The sequence below is a fragment of the Mixophyes fleayi genome, chromosome 11 (genome assembly GCF_038048845.1).
Source record: "Mixophyes fleayi isolate aMixFle1 chromosome 11, aMixFle1.hap1, whole genome shotgun sequence".
NCBI classification, from domain to species: Eukaryota; Metazoa; Chordata; class Amphibia; order Anura; family Limnodynastidae; genus Mixophyes; species Mixophyes fleayi.
The window spans coordinates 17,716,246-17,734,380 of record NC_134412.1 but is presented as its reverse complement, the minus strand read 5'-3'; the positions used below and the strand labels follow the sequence as shown (position 1 = coordinate 17,734,380).

Sequence of the window (18,135 nt, the reverse complement as noted above, 5' to 3'; positions counted from 1 at the left end):
TTTGGGGCGAACCTGGTCCTTTATGGGCGCTATATAGATGATATGTTCTTCATCTGGGATGGAGATGAACATTCGATCTCCAATTTTGTGACCCATCTTAATTGTAATTCTTTTGGTTTGAAATTTATTAGTGAACATCATCACTCTAGAATTCACTTTCTTGACGTGGCTTTAAGTATACATCAAGATATAATTGTGACTGAAAATTTTATGAAGGAGGTGGACACTCGCAATTACTTACATTTTTCTAGTAGCCATTACAGGCCATGGAAAATTAATATCCCCAAGGGACAATTCTTGAGAATAAAGAGAAATTGCTCAAGACAAGAAGAATTTGAAATCCATATAGAGAAATTATATAAATCATTTGTAGAATTGGGCTATCCGAGCTATGTTCTAGACAAAGCTTATGATGAAGTTTTGAAAATGGATAGATGTGAACTTTTGAAGGATTCAACAAAATTAACACCAAAAGATAAGTCTCTGGTCTTTGTAACTCAATATAACAATTGTGCTAAACAGATCAAACAGATTATTAACAAGAATGCGTCCCTTTTGGAGCTTGATGATCATATTGGCCACATGATCAAGAAGAATGAAATGACAGTTTTCAGAAGGTCAAGAAATCTTAAAGAAAGATTAGCCCCCAGTTTTTATAGGGGAGGAACTAAAGTTCATGTACCAGTTAAGTTATCCCATGCAGAGAGATGGCTGAGTAGAGGAAATGGTTTCTTCAAATGTGGGAAACCAAAATGTGTGGCATGTGTATATGCAGACCATAAAGCGGTTGACTTTACCTCATTTACATCAGGGGAAAAATTCCCCATAGAGAAAACCTTAGACTGTCAATCTATTTTTGTAGTCTATGCCATTAACTGCAAATGCGGCAAACAATACATTGGCCGTACTATAAGAACATTAGGCACCCGATTTAGAGAACATCACCGCAATATATTGAGAAACAATAGATCACACTCTCTTTCTGCTCATATTAATCAGTGTCAAGGCACGAGATTATCAGGTCTCCTGGTAAAAGCAATAGAGCAGGTGAATATAACAAACAGAGGAGGAGATAGATTTAATCTCTTATGCAGACGTGAGGCATACTGGATTTTTAAGCTAAGAACGCTTTCACCTAATGGTCTGAATGACTCTATTGAGTTAAACAATTTATGATTTAGTTTAACAAAATGTCTTTGTTCTTCACTCTATAAGAATTCGATTAGTGCAATTCTCTTTATCTGTTCAGAGTTTGGTTAGGGGAGGTGATATGAGGATCCACTCTATAGCTAAGCAGAACAGAGTTAGGCTTGGCTTTGGATGGGAGACCTCTCATACCAGAGGGAATGTTTAACATAGGCACCTGTGAGAGCCTGCATTTTTTAAGTTTATATTTATATAAGTTGTTTCAAATATATTTTTTAAGTATTCTGAACCATAGTAACTGTTTTATACAATATAGGAGAGAGGGATTTATTATCATGCTACTAGTTTATTTATTTATGTAATTAGAGAGTCATTTATTGCATTTAAGATTTATAACAGTATTGGTGTAAACATCTATAATAGAAAATGTTTTTTTATAACTATTGGTAGATGGGTCGGCACGGCCTACACTTGGTTTGTTCTATCAAAAATTTTTATATATATATATATATATGTATGTCTCTTGTTAAATATAATACTGGATACTTCTAATGCATTTATGCTATGCACTATTCATTAATTGGATGAGACATTCACGGTCACTTGCTATATATGTTTTGTGTATTGTTCAAACAGAGACCTTATGTGATAATATCATGCTGTGTGTGAGAATTTGCATACAGCCCGTTAACAGGTGAAACAATGAGTAGCCTGATGATCACCTGGAACTAATGACAATCAATTAATCCTTTGGACATTTACAAGGGTTTAAAAACCTCTGTTCTTCCCGGATTGGTATCCTGCTTCTGATGAAACGACATCTGTCGAGAAACGCGTCAAGCTTTTACATTTATAACTTTGAAAGTTTTTCTTGAAAATCTAGAGACCCCGGGGATCTCACTAGCGGATATCTGGTTTGTTTGTATCTCATGCAGACTGACGGACGAAACAACGGCTTTTCCATTCAAAGTTTTTTGCATCTATTTCCAACAATCGTCTGAGGACGCTCTGGAAGATGAAACTTTGAGGTTATATTACGCTAAGCTTCAGTGAGCCGCAATAACCGTCTGAGGACACTCTAGAGGGTGAGAGATCAAAACCACGCTACGAAAAGTGAGTTTCTTTTTTTCAAAAGAACATTTCCAAACTGCAGTTTGCTACATTGACTATACTAAGCGCTCTCCTTATACTGAAGATGGTGATCTAATTTTATCATATTTCACCAGAAGAGATCCAGCTTGTATTAAGATCAAGGGTGCACTGCCCCCTTTATTCTTTTCAAACCATTGATATTGTGTTTCTCTCCCTGGTGGTCTCTCATGCGGAGATGATGCCGGTTTGATAAATTATACCATTGCATAAACGGCATTGTGAGAACTCATATATGGTGTTTGCTATACCATCTGGACATGTATTTCAGCAAGAGTCTAACATAATACTCTACACTATATGAGTTCCTAACAAATTGTGTCATCCCCACTTTCATTCAATCCATCTATGGAGTTTATTGACTTTTATTAATATTGGTTGTCATTTCAAATACTGTCCGAGTGCTCATAGCTGATAGTGCTGTGATTTTTTACCTGCTCCACCCAAGGTATAGGAGCCTTTTGTTAAAATCCCTATTTAGGGAATATATGTTCCTGGTGTATATGTATATAACAATAAATGTCAATAATTTTTTAATCAAGTAATTACTAGCGCCTCTATATCTGTTTTATGTCTAGAATGTTACCAGGCATACGCTTGAACTTATAGGGGATAATCCATACATATATATTTATTACAGTCAGGGTAAAGTATTTCTTGCTATACATAAGCTTCTGTGTGGAATAAAACAAGTTAGTTGTATAAGATCACTCTCATAATTTAGAGAGTTTTACCGTCACAAACAGTTGTGCGTTTTATCATGGAAAACTTTCAGAGTGAGGCATGAGGCTTCACTGAGCACTGGAGACCCAGAGTAAGACTGAAATAGATAAGCAGAGAGATCCGGCATATGTCATCTGCACTAATATTGGTAATACGATGGGTGTGGGGGTTATTACAGGACGTTCAGGTGCATCTTCCTCACCCTGAGGTCTGATGATCATTCCATTGAGCAAAAACAAGTATGTTCTATCTGTTTGTAAATTGAAGTGGTTCATGTTCCTTGTATGATTGTGTGATATGAGAATTCCGAGTATTTTTTTCTTGGTACAATGTAATCTTTTTGTTTATTTACCAGTGCCGGTCTCTGAGGTGACCCTGACCACTAACACATCAGATTCTCTGGTCTGGCCGGAAAAGGATTCCGTGTCTCTGCGCTGTTCAGCCCGTGGTACAGATGTCAGCTTCTCCTGGAGCCTACAGGGGGCGCCACTGCCTGAGGACCCCCGATACTATGTCATCAACAATAGCTCCATCCTTATTATCAGCCCTATCTCTGCTAATGATAATGGATCCTTCACCTGCACAGCTAAAAACTCAATAAATAACATTACCAGCAATGAAGTAACGCTCAACCTGGCCTGTGAGTAAAACAAGGACATCTAGAACTCTGCTAAGTAGATTAGGAAATGGTTTCTCTCAACAATTGCATGGGTTTGCTCTTCGGCAATTGTATCTATGCACAAACGGATAAAGGGCTCAAAAAACAAATTTCTTTGGCCTGGCTTTGGCTGAATGATTCATAAGAGTTTACATTGGAATTTCCCAATTTTTAATCCAGTAAATCATCCATGTGTCTTGATTTTGATTAATTGTTTGTATAAAGGACATCCTTCAATTATCCAATTATTGAAAAGCAGGGAATTCTTTCAGCGGTGGAATATAAGCACCGTCTGATCTATATCACTCCTAATATAATTTACATGTAGCCTATATATAAACTTGTAGAATATTTTGTAGCCTTTACATTATGTCACTGTTAATAGACATGTTGACAGTTATATAGTAGAAGTGAGTACACAATTCTAATCTGTGACATAGGAACAGCACAGTGTAAGTACTATAGTTTTGAAAACAGTGTGAATAAGCACTTACTTATTACATAATTATTTCTGCAAATAAATACAACACATTATCTTAGCTCCCATAAATTAGTTTCATACATTATATAGGTATCTTAAATAATTTCTATTTATTTGCCTCTACAGCTCTTATAATGTCTGGTTTTATCTTTCTGTAGTACTTATTGAAGGGAATTTAGTGTGAATATACAAATAAATGTGATATAAAGTAATCTGTATTACACAGTATCTGATTAACATAGAAATAATAGAAGTAGCAGCGTTGGTGTATTGATCCTGGCCGGGTAGATTTGCTGCATGAGCTGACCGTAAGGTTTTGCTGATTGGTGGAGGAGATGTAAGATTCATCCTTACCCATTTTATGTTCCTGTTGAACAAGCACGGTTGTAAGTGTAAACTTTTTATCTTTACTGTTTTCGTTAATAAATACTATTCGTCTATTGGGGCTCTTCTATTCTTTCCTATATAGAGAAGGCCATTGTAACTGTTTTCTATAATGTTTACCTAATTACTCTCCTAATTCTGCCACCTTCTATCTTTGGATTTGCAGCACCCGTCTCCGATGTGAGGCTGAGCAGTAACACGTCAGCATTGCTCATTGAAGGAGAAGGCTCAGTGTCTCTGCATTGCTCAGCTCAAGGTTCAGCTGTCAACTTCTCCTGGATACTAAATGGAGAACCATTACCCCAGAGCCCTCATTATCACATTACAGGGGATAACTCTACTCCAATCTCCAATCTCACCATCAGCCCTGTCTCCAAGAACGACAATGGACCTTTCATCTGCAGAGGCTCTAACTTGGAAAATTATGAGACCAGTAATACACTGAGCTTAGACCTGGCTTGTGAGTAACATGTTGTATTTGCATTTTACTTAGTCCATCAATCCTTATTGTATTAGATATTAATGGTAATTTAGAATAAGTTTTATTGCAGAATTAATACACTGTTAAGACTAATACCAGAGCCCCCGATAATGTAGGGTGATAAACTGCATATGTCATATGTCTTAACCAGTGTACAAACCTTGACAACAGTAAAACTTATAACAGAAGCTACTGATGTACGTTTAGAGGGCAATGGAACACATTATCTAAATTTGAGTTCTAAATAGATCCAAACAGAATCAAACATAGGTTGGCATATGTAATTATTATGCTGGATATTTGGGGAAAAACAGATAAAAATGGGGCAACATTTGGTCTATTCATTTAGATTCATTTAGATACATAAAACCCTACAAAGAAGTTAAATAGATCACAATGCATTGATGCCGTTCACGTCCCAGCTCTATTTAGAAATTGTAAATTTAGCACAATGTGTAATTTTATAAATACTTTGTGGAATGGCCATTAGAGAAATTGTGAAACAAAAGTGTAATAGTAAGATTGTACCACTGATAGTGCTTATCTCTAATGATACCGTAGGCTGAAATTGTAATTATTATTTTTTTGCACTGCACGTGATCATTTCTATGAATTCATTACTATATTTACTATGCATTTTGAACTGCTGTCTTTTTACATGTTACAGTATTTAAATATGCATTGGTGTGATACAGTAATAATCTGGATACGAACATTTAATTGTTCAATAGACACTATTCCGACTCCATATCCTACAAGGTATTTTCCCTAGCAAAACTGAAACTTCCCTGTCTTAATCAAATTATCTGAGGAAGTCTGATACCTAGGCTTTATCATTTCTACCAGTGATTGAAGTGGGCCAGTGTAAGGTGGTATGCCATACCGCCACTTCAGATACTGCCTTAGTAAAATTATAACATTCCAATCACTTACATTCTAAATACCGCCACTTCTAGACTTCCACTTCGAACTCTGATCTCCTCTATAACTAGTGAGGGCTAAACGCACTCGACAGAGCAGGAGTTACCCTGCACCTAAATCTGCCTGCACTAATCAAGGGCAGTATGGAGTGACCAGTCCTCTATGTGAACAATTGTATATACATTTTAATCTCACCCTCATTTACTACCCCATGCCGGAACCCTTCGCTTCTTGTGCTACTCTCTAATCTCAGTTTTGATGCACATCAATTGCAGAGGAAGGGAGGGCTTTCTGATCTGGTCAGCCGATCAGCTGAAGATGGTGAACCTCCTATCATTGCATATGGTAACAATCTCAAAGGGAGAAGAGGAGCATGGGCATATTTATTTTGACATAGGCTATTGAACATTTTATTAAGTGTTTTCATATTAAATGTTAAGCCTCTGCATGCAATGAATGCTGAACACATTCAACGCAGTCAGTTGCTGTTTTCTAGGGGGGCAGGAGTTAAGACTTCACTTTCTTGTTCCGTTAGTGAAATGCTTGACTGAGTTAAAACCATGAAAGGGACATGGCCAATCTCAGCCTTTCCACTTTTTCCCAAGGTCAACATATCTTTTGCATGTGCAGTGTGTTTTGAGTCATTTTCTTGCCTCAGGATGCAGCATTGGTCAATAAGTGTGAAGGCATTTCCCTGCAGATAGGTCCAGATGTTTCTGCAGACTTTAGAAGTCATCTTGCTGCTATCAGTAACAGTTGGTTAGCCAGTCCCAGACACATCAAAGTTATGACCAAGTCATGATGCTAGATGAAGCAGTGTGCTTGAGATAGTATAATAAATGTCAAAGGTCACCCTGTGATGTTTTCAGCCAAGACTTGGATTGCAGTCAGAAACCATGTCAGAGAAAACCTGACTAGACAGGAGGCATTACATCAAAGATAATTCTTTTAAGTCTTTATTCTAAAGGAGGTGTCACAAACACCCAAGCCTGTCACAGATACAACAATCTGAACAGCTGGTCATGACTGGTGTTACCTTAGTTAATTAACAATGAATGCAGCTTTTCTGCCACCATGCAGGAATTATTATGGTGTCCTTACGTTCATCAGAACCACTTATTAATGTTTCACACTTAAATCACATACACATGTAGCATGTAACATCACAAAGAATCATGGAGAAATACGCTAGATTAAATATGTTTAATCTGAAAAATATTTCCAATGCTTATTTACAAAAATTAATAACAAGACATACAACAGGTTGCACAAATGAGTTTCAGAAAATAAAATAGGAAATAAAAACCAGAGTCCCTACTTACAAGTTCAGGAATTGGCGTGTGAGGAGGACACATTGAGAAGAATGGCACATTTCAGTTGTGATAGACCTCCTCAAAGAAATGAACACTTTATTACTGATACAAGGGATTTTTAAACCATTTCTTGTTGGCTCTTCACCCCCCACCTTAGGAATTTTATTTTCATCTAAGTTATATGGATGCACAAAATTACACAGGGCTTTCAAAGTAATTTATGGATGTCCTGAGACCTGGCATTTTCAGAGGACCTGAGTTCTCACCTCTGCTCGTTCGGCCTGGCTAAGTCTAACTCCTCTGCATACACATACTGCTCAGAGATTTTATATGTCTCTGGGCCTGGCTACTTTCAAGAGACCATATATGTTCTGCCTCTATTAGTTTGTTTGTAGTCCTATACATTGGGCACCAGTGAACCCTGACGTAGCTCAGCTGCTTAATACTGCAGAAGGTTCTTAATGATGATTCTCATTCCTCTCATCTCACAGGGCGCCCAGATGGAAACATTGTGTGTACAGGACAACCTCATAACCAGAATCTACAGCTTATCTGCTCCTGGCCGGGAGGACACCCTGCAGCCAATGTGACCATGATATATAATAATGTAACAGAGAGAAATCATACCCAAGTGATCAGGGATCTGACTTCAAATAATAACATCAAAGGATCAATCCTGACCTGCAACGGTGATCAGCTGGGAAAAACATCAAACTGTACATTGACATTTGGTGAGATATACTATTAATATTGATATCATAAAAATATATGTGTAGCAAATGAAGCTGTTATTGCTCCTTTTATATAACTGGTCAACCACCAAAGGCTGAGATATGAGAGAAAATGAAAAAGAAAAGTTATCCACTATAAGACTTCAATATAAACATTACTGTCATCTGCATTATAAAGATGCTTGGACCCCAACATATAAATGTTTATATATGAACCATCTTCAGCCCCCCCGGAGGGATCGTTTGGAAGGAAGGTCAAATGGCAACTGCAGGCTGGTGGCGATGCAAATCAATCCCATCATCATGGCATTGCCACCCGTGGCATAATGCCACTATTCACTTCATCTGATCACAGTGGGTGGAATCACAATGACACAATTCAGGGTAATGTACCATAAATTTGGCAATCTCCTGGATTCCGGGAGAATAGGTGAGTGTGATTGCAGCTCTCTACTGCAAAGTAAAGTATTGTCTCTCCACCCCACTTAGGGCAGCTGAGGTTCCTTTTCAACAGTGATAAAAAGCTGAGAAAGCAGTCATCTAAGTATTGTAACATCAATGACCCGGCCCCTGTGTATGATCCAACATTCCACTCAGAATTTGAGTGTCAGACTATTTGTGCACAGCAAATCTACAAGTCTGGCACTCACATGCTGCCTGCTCAGATATAGAAGCACCTCCCTGCTAACATTGCAACTTCCTGCAGAGGATTGAAATAGAGAATGGTGGAAATATTTAGTTAAATATAAACAGTTATTTCAATGATATTGTTTTGCTCAGTAACCCACAGATGTTCAAATATGTTAGTTTAATATTGCTCCTTTTAAAATGTACCAAACGTGCTGCCATTGTGTTTGCTCTAGTGATGGGCAACATGAAGCAGCTGGAGAGCCGCAGGAGTGGCCCTACTGCCTTCAAAGGGGCCGCGCAGAGGACGGTGACGCAGTGCACTTACACCTTCCTCCTCCGATTATGCCGCGTTACCTTCCTGCACTGGGAGGGAGCAGCTAGCTGGGGAGCCACGAGAGAATGCTCAGCGGGCTGCAGACAGCCCACAGGCTGCTTGTTTCCCACTGCTGGAAGCTATACTGCAATTATGGACATTCGTTAGATACATTGGGGCTCATGTAGAGTTGGAGGTATTTGCTTTTTAATGTACATAGGAAAAGACAATCATAATAAAGCATGTTTGTTAGTGTTTAGGAGCGCTTTCGCCTCACCTCCCATTGTTGCTATGCCAACCACTAGTTTCCCTGGTGGTCTAGGAAGAGACAGGAAGTGGGGCAGGACTGCAATGTCCGGTTTGCGCTACTGTGCATGCCCAGACCTCTGAAGCTGGAAGTTCGGCTTGGCGGCGCACTTCCATCCAGACTGTTGGAGAGACAAGTCGTAGCTTAGAGAGCTGCGTGCCCACAATCATATAAAGTCCCCAAAAGCCCTCATATAGTGACCGGAGGCTCCCTACTGTTCCTACAGCAATATTAGAGGAGTCTGCCACAAGTACCTGCACAGTAGTGCAGTATTGTTAAACCTGCATCATATCTCCATAAGAGTGCATCACCACTAATATATACAAGTGTCTACTGCATATAATCTGTTTTGCCTGATTGCTGCAACTGTCATATTACCCTATTTGTAGACAATATAAAAATGTAATGATGTGTCAACAGAAAATAGTCTGGACGCTGTAATAAATGTGAGAGCCACACTAATCATGTAAAGTATAATTCAGCACAAACATTTATTTTTTTTCCTTAAAAAAAATCAATTAGGAATCTTCTTTCCTGCCACTGTCCAAATGGAACTATCAATTAAGTAATGCAAATAGACGTACAATCTAAGACCTATTTACGGATGTATGTGTATCTTTGTTTGGTGCACATGTACAATACTAAAATATGTATCATACACAATAAAAATATGAGAATTCAACTCTAATGAACCCCATTTTCATAGTTATGTTAAGTCATATAAGTCAAATATAATATTCTTTATATTTTCATATAAAAGCCAACACAATTTGGTGACTGCAATATAATAACATTTTAGAAAAAAAGATGTGTATTACAGAACACTCAGATTTATAACTAGGTCATGTTGAGTAGAACAATCCATTTAAGCCACAGTGAATGGATATTGCTAAAAAAAAATCACATTGCATTGTTTTGGTGCAAATCAGGTAGTAGAGAATAAAACTGAATCAGGTAGCATAGAAGCAACCAATCACATAATGTGCACAGAGCAACCAATCTGATGCTTGCTTTTATCATAGACATGCAAGTGATGTGTAATGAAAGCTAATATATGATTCGTTGCATTGCATTACACACCTTGCAGCTACAGGTACAACTGTAATTTATCTGGAAGTGATATGAGATGACTCAGTATATATCTTATGATTTTATTCCATCAGAGTCTCCGCAGTCCCCGGGACATGACAATGGTAAAATCACTGAGGTGACAGAAGGAGATAAGGCAGTTATGACAGTGAATCTGAGACCTGGACACCAGGACAGAGCCACCACCTTCTCATCTCAGGTCCTCCCTGCTACATTCTCCTGGGCCAGTCTCAGTCCAAACCCCAGCCCTATACAAGACGGAGGTAAATTCAAAGTGAACTCTACTGAATATACATCCAATCTAGAGATCTCTGATGTGACTAAAGATGAAAATGGAAAATATGAATGCAGAGCTGAAAATGTTATTGGAAGCACCACCTTCACCTTTACTCTCAACGTGGAAGCAAAACGTAAGTTATCTTCAGTTTTTAAGATACGATAACAAATAAGTTAAATGATAAAATGTTTCCAAAGAAAGAAAAATGGCTGTAAATAAGGCCAAGAGTACAATATACTGATCCCTGCACAGGCTAAATAGCAAAACTTCCAATGATTAGACATCATGTATACCACAGAGTAACTAGTTGTTCATAATAGGAAAAGATGGAGTAACCAGACCTTTAGAGCTAACCTTAATTTTACATTCTTTTATCATTCCTTTTAAGTTTAATTTTATTTAAGATTTTTTTTGTCTTTTCATTTATGACTAGCAAAGTCATTTTATAAGGGAATTAAAGTTGCATGGATAATACTGGTTCCTTTAAACTCTGTGCTCACCTTGCTGTTTTGTCTATTAAAAAATAATACTGTAACTACAGAATAATAATTCCCTGTTCTTTCAAATGTTTTCAGTGCTCTAAATTCAGCAATCATAGACAGGCACAGATCTGCAGCTTTACTGGTTTATTATCAAAATAAGAAAAATCACAATGGAAAAAATAAATTAGATGGGGCCTACGCCCAGGTCATTGCCTCCAGCATGAATTACCAGGACATCAGATGTACAGTCTCTGCATAGCAGAACTACATCTTCCCACCTTATTGCCCATATGCCCAATCATCAGGCTATAACGTCATCTCTGGCAAACTCCACTGCCTCCCATATGGTCTGACCGCTGCCAGATGTGCCGCCCAGAATGCGTACGGATGTCCCACAATTCACACCAGACACTGGATTGAAGTAGAATAAATAGAAATATAACAACATGTTAACTTTTTTCCCTACATGACCCAATTACCATTACCTCATGACACTGTCACCTTAATACTCTTAATACTCTTCTTCGTTCCATTTAGCACATTTCTACCTCCATCACCACCATAGTCCCACCATTTGGACCATTCCTGGATCATTTTGATCCCTTTTTCCACCAACCCAGATTTGAATCAGTCACCACCACCTCTTTTGGGAAGATTACGTCTTTTAGTTTTGCCTTTCCTTAACCCACTTTTTCATTATAACATAACCAGCCCCAACTCCCAAAGACACTGTATCAATGTACCTATAGTGAGCTGAGTTCTGGCCTCTTTGCCCCAGTCACAATAAACAGAATTGCAAATGTTAGAAACAATTCCCAAACATTCTAGGGATTATCTTATGTCACGTCCTCCCAACATCCTCCCTTCTGCTATAAACAAAATAACTGCACATATCCATCCCTCAAAATCTTTTAATTTACTTCTTGCGTAATCTGGGCCACCAACCATCCTTGAAGACACAGGTATGACCTTCCTCTAACCAAATCTGACAAACGCCAAGTGTCCCAGACACACTCCACTTTCTTTGCAAAGATGCTTTTATGATGCCCCGTGGAGTGATGTGTGCGGTGGGATGTTCTGAAGGTGGTGCTTACCCTTCTTTGCTCTTCTGTATCTTGTATGTTGGTATTTTTCCTTGTGTATGTTGTGTTTATTGTTGGTTGTAGCTTATGTGTTTTCTTTGCTGTGTTGTTGCTTGACAGAGGATTGTGGTGGTCTAGATTCGTAACTTGTGAGTCTCTTTTCTGTGCCTGTGTTGGAGAGAAGAGAAGGGAAGGGGCAGAGAGAACAATACAGTAAGGGGGTAATTTGGAGAGGCTCACCTGTATGTGGTAGCTTCTCGTTGTTTCTCTGTGTTTTTTTTACTTTGTTGTACTGTGTATATTTCTGTGCTTGGAGGTTGGTTTTGGTTATAGTCCTTTTATCCTTTGTAGATCTTGTATTTTCTTCTTCTTTTTAGTGTCAAATCTGGGGTGATGTTCCTGTTTGGTTCCAGTTTTTGGAGGCAGGTGGTTGTAGTTGTTAGACTTAGTGAGTCCTTATGTTGGTTATTCACATATGAGTGTTGCTCTGTGTCCAGCTCCTGGTTATTAGTCCTGGTTTGATCTGTGGGAGAGAGAAGGGAAGGGGGAGTAGACAAAAAGGGGAGGTGTACAGTTTGCTAAATAAACTGGACTGGAAGCAATATACTTTCCATTATACAGTAACACTGTGCTCTTAGTTTATAGCACTTATTTATGCTTCCTTAATGGCGTGTAAGTAGTATAGCTCTTTTGTGTGTTGGTATATTGCTATTCCGCTATGTAGTTGGTTGGTGAGGTGGTGTTAATATTTATAGCTCTGGTTTTATAGCTCTATATGTTTATAGAACCAAATGTTTATAGTTCTTGGTGTTCTTGGTTTACAATGGTTATAGAACACATTGTTTTTGAGTGTGAAATGGTGAGACGTAAGCTCATCATCACACATCATCAGGATATTTTATTTAAATGAAATCAAATAGCGAATGCATAATGTACCCATTACGTTTGAACTTGCTTTAAACCATTCACCTTGCTTGAATTGTGCTGACATTTTTAGTCTGTTTGAGAATTTATCAACAATTTTCAAAATCTAAAACCGGTTGGTTTACAATGGTTATAGCCCATGTTGTTTATGGCTGTCAATGTATATAGCTCTGAATGGGCTTTTTGTTTTTATTTATTTTGTCTTTCCTCCAAAGCCCCCAGATCCTTTAACTATGCCACATGTCCCCACTCTTACCAATACCTACCTCCAATGAGGCCATTTGGGACCATACCCGCACTGATATTGCGGATGGTTGTAACGGATCACCCACACACTCGCTGAACACACTTAACCACTGCATGACCGCACCTCCGTCACCCTTGTACTCATCATACCAACTCCCTCTCTGCAATCAGACTTATGTATGTCCCGTCTTCCTCCATTGTGTGTAAGATAAATGGTTGCACCTTGGAGCTGAGCAGACCTGCCAGCCTCACCTGCTGTGCTTACCGATACATCCATGCCTGGTTCCTGGTTTTTTTCTATCCATCACTACGTAGTACATGTAGATGTATTGTCACTGGTAAACAGCTGTCTCAGAAGATTCCTTCCCCGCCCCCTAAAATGTTTCCCTGTTCCATTTTCTTCTTTATTTAAAGTCAAGTCTTCCACTTTAAAACTTAATCAGGACACGAGAGATGTAGTCGCCCGTGTAAGTTCAGAGTAAGGGTTGATAACCAGTGGAGTAACTTAAAGATCTGTCATGGGTCCTGTTTTGTTAAAGATCTTCTGAGTGGTCTAGTCCTTTGTGCAGGTAATATAAAGATTTGTAATGGGGCTGATACCCCAGATGGGGTAAATACAAAAGAAAATGAAGGAATAAACTAAAGTATGGAATCTTAAATTTTATACATCAAAATATAAAATACAGTATGTGGCACCAAAATGTGAAAGCAGAACACAAAATGAACATTGGCATAATGTCAACAACCACACAAGAAAACGGACCTTGAAGCCATAGTTTTGCATGATATGAAGGTAAACAAGCATTGAAGTCAAACAGTAGAAGAAGGCAGCAGAATACTGTGCTGTAGGGTTACAATATTAGTAGCAGTAGGAAAGAGGTGATATTATAGGTCACTGTAAAAACCTCATCGTGAGGACTATGTACAGTTCTGTAGACTCTGGGGCAGATGCTGAGATGGATGTCTATGCGTTAAAAGCATAAGCTCTAAAAAAACTTCACAAGCTGCGTCCATATGCTGAGGCGTTGGCGTCTCAAGATCCATCTCTGCGCCAGTATGTGCCAGGTTTATTTCAAGTGTACTTACACCTAGATGCACCTACACACCCACCAAGTCATAATCACAAGAAACGATTGTTCACATTTGCTTTGATAGCGAAAAATGCATGTTCATAATTAGGTTTGATTTAAATTAAAATAAAAACCTCTAAAAAAAAGCAGATATTCTAATCGTTCTCGCGTAAGATTAAAAGTAGCAAAAAATAATAATAATAATAATACGCCTATAAACTATAAATACAATTGAAAACAAATTCATGACTTGCTGTTCTGCTGTTTATTTCACAGCCGTTTCTAAAAGTGGACTGAGTGCTGGTGCGATCGCTGGTATCGTGATAGGAGCGCTCGCTGGGGTCGTCATAATTGCAATCATTGTGTTCTTCATAGTGAAGAGATGTATGTATTTGTGACTTTGTTTGTAATAGTCTCTTATATCTTTATGTTCACACAAATACACCTATGTCAAACATTTGATATATAATGCACATATAAGTGTCATTATACCACTTATATGTGCATTAAGTCACACCAAGGTCTTCCCCTCCTGGCTAGTTCTAAATTAAATATAAACATGAATTTAATATGAACTTAACCATAATCATTGCTATATTATTAACTGGGTTGAGTCTTACTTTCACACAACATTTAAAGGTGTTACAATCTGAAGGTGAAGGGCTATAATATTCCTGATTAGCACTGGCAGATCAGGGGCACGGAGTCAAACGAGTTCCCCAGTGTTCACCAAGAACCGCCGCAAGGATGCTCTTCGCTGCCAGGAACTCGCAGGTCACGGCCCCCTGAACTGTCTCAGGAAGTAACACAGGTCTCAAGGAGTATAATCGTCACAGAAGAGCAATACAGGAGTGATAATATGGTGGAGTCAAATGTGTAAATGCACACGGATAACAGGCTGACAGGATCTAGTACAATAAGTAAACAAGGGTCCTGACCAGTTAGGATCGGGTACTCGGGTAGTCAGACGAGCCAAGTTCGGCACACAGATGATCCAATAAAGCGTAGTCAGCCAAGCCAAGTTCGGTACACAGATGATCCAGCAAGTCAGACAATTCAGGAATGGTACACAGAGAATCTAGCAAATACACAACTCACAGAGAGCAGGGCACACAGAGGATACAGGAGTCAGACCCTAACAACAAATTTGCACTGACACAGAGCAAGTGTCAGTGCCGAGTTATATAAAGGAGATTCAAATAGCCCGCCCCGGCAGCCGAGTCATGTGACCCGCTACCTAGAAGTGCCGATCGTGGCAGTGAGAGACAACGCTGGAGCGAGGAAACATGTAAGAGCGTTACAAAAGGGAAGTGTTTCTCCAGCAATAGCAGCTATTATAGAATAATAGGGAGACATTAGTTATATAGTTTGGTTGCTTACTTATTTCCTACACTAACTCTCAGACACTATTACTTAAATTCAATTTTATGTTAGTGTGCAATAGGAGTAATAAACAATGGCGCTCACAACAGTATTGTATAGGTATATAAATACAAGTCCACATAAAACACCTCTTCTACGTATGGAGGCAGCCTTCCTTAGAAATGGTAGGTAAGTCCAAGATATTAAAGTGTATAAAGTGCAGGATATGGCGCAATCAGGTGCGTTAACAGGGGTATATAGCCCGAGTTCAGTGGATTAATAATGTAGTTCAAGATAGTTCAATGGTTCAATTGTCCTGGACGATCCTTAAGGACCACAGGTATAAGTCCAGTAGGTAGACATTAAAAGACAGAAAAAAACAGGTATGAGATCAGTGTGTTAGTGATAGCCCATCACCTAGATAAATACACACCATAAGGAATAAAGGTTGCTTATCTGCATATATCTTTTCCAGAAACTGGAACACAGCTATTACACGGCTGTTCTCTCAATGATATATAATCAGCATTCTCTCCAAGGAGGTAGTAGAGTCAGCAAAACTGCATGTCTGCTCACCAGCCATACAACAACAGCATACTGTAAACACCATAACTCTCCTCCACAAAGTGAATAGGGAAAAAAGAATAATGCACTATATGGTGTAGTATTTCAAAGAAAACAGCATTTAATAGAACGTAACACCCTGAGGATATTTTATTCACCCCTGGGTCACATTTGGATCACCATACCATTAGTGTTTCTTGTGCGGAGACTGTGGGAGGTTCCTGTTCTACCCGAGGACATGGTATATCTGTTACCTTAATTACAGACAAGCTTATGTTATAACTACTCAATGTGAGTGTGCATTTTATATGTTACGTTCTATTAAATGCTGTTTTCTTTGAAATACTACACCATATAGTGCATTATTCTTTTTTCCCTATCCACTTTGTGGAGGAGAGTTATGGTGTTTACAGTATGCTGTTGTTGTATGGCTGGTGAGCAGGCATGCAGTTTTGCTGACTCTACTACCTCCTTGGAGAGAATGCTGATTATATATCATTGAGAGAACAGCCGTGTAATAGCTGTGTTCCAGTTTCTGGAAAAGATATATGCAGATAAGCAACCTTTTTTCCTTATGGTGTGTATTTATCTAGGGGATGGGCTATCACTAACACACTGATCTTATACCTGTTTTTTTCTGTCTTTTAATGTCTACCTACTGGACTTATACCTGTGGTCCTTAAGGATCGTCCAGGACAATTGAACCATTGAACTATCTTCAACTACATTACTAATCTACTGAACTCAATTTTATGTTACCCTGATCTTTCTCATTAAGTGGAAGTTATTACCTTTTCTCTAGGGATGAGCGCACTCGGATTTCTGAAATCCGAGCCCACCCGAACGTTGCGGATCCGAGTCGGATCCGAGACAGATCCGGGTATTGGCGCCAAATTCAAAAGTGAAACTGAGGCTCTGACTCATAATCCCGTTGTCGGATCTCGCGATACTCGGATCCTATAAATTCCCCGCTAGTCGCCGCCATCTTCACTCGGGCATTGATCAGGGTAGAGGGAGGGTGTGTTAGGTGGTCCTCTGTGCTGTTTAGTTCTGTGCTGTTTAGTTCTGTGCTGTTTAGTGCTGTGCTGTGCTGTGCTGTTTAGTGCTGTGCTGTGCTGTGCTGTGCTGTGCTGTGTTCTGCAGTATCAGTCCAGTGGTGCTGTGTGCTGTGCTCTGTCCTTCTGAGGTCAGTGGTGCTGCTGGGTCCTGTGCTGTGTCCTGTTCAGTCCAGTGGTGCTGTGTCCTGTGCTCTGTGCTTCTAAGGGCATAGTTATTTCCCCAATATTCCCCTGTGTTTAAAAAAATAAAAAAAAGTTTTTTTAAAAAATACCAAAAACTACTTTAATATTTTTTAATTACCACAAAATTTTCACAACCAATCCTGCAGTATAAGCCCATTGGTACTGCAATATTACCAAGTTCACACATTCAGCAGTAAAAGTCCAGTGGTACTGCAATATTACAAAGTTTACACATTCTGCAGTATCAGTCCAGTGGTGCTGTGTCCTGTGCTCTGTCCTGCTGAGTTCCGTAGTGCTGCTGGGTCCTGTGCCGTGTCCTGTTCAGTCCAGTGGTGCTGTGTCCTGTGCTCTGTGCTTCTAAGGGCATAGTTATTTCCCCACTATTCCCAAGTTTTTTAAAAATAAGAAAAAAGTAAAAAAAAATAAAAAATTTAAAAAAAAAATAAAAAATAATAATTATAACCAAATTTGCAAAACCAATCCAGCAGTATAAGTCCATTGGTACTGCAATATTACCAAGTTCACACATTCTGCAGTATCTTGTGCTACATATAATGGAGA

The 18,135-nt window shown here is 38.9% G+C and overlaps 1 protein-coding gene across 1 annotated transcript in view; it reads left to right on the top strand.

The window, feature by feature from the left end:
• LOC142107486 (cell adhesion molecule CEACAM1-like) overlaps window positions 1-18,135 on the top strand; it is a 47,962-nt gene that overhangs the window by 17,471 nt on the left and 12,356 nt on the right. Inside the window, exons 3-7 of the mRNA XM_075190929.1 lie at window positions 3,374-3,658; window positions 4,708-5,001; window positions 7,748-7,987; window positions 10,401-10,736; window positions 14,684-14,791. Coding sequence (XP_075047030.1) covers window positions 3,374-3,658; window positions 4,708-5,001; window positions 7,748-7,987; window positions 10,401-10,736; window positions 14,684-14,791 — 1,263 coding nt within the window. The remainder of the gene's footprint in view (window positions 1-3,373; window positions 3,659-4,707; window positions 5,002-7,747; window positions 7,988-10,400; window positions 10,737-14,683; window positions 14,792-18,135) is intronic.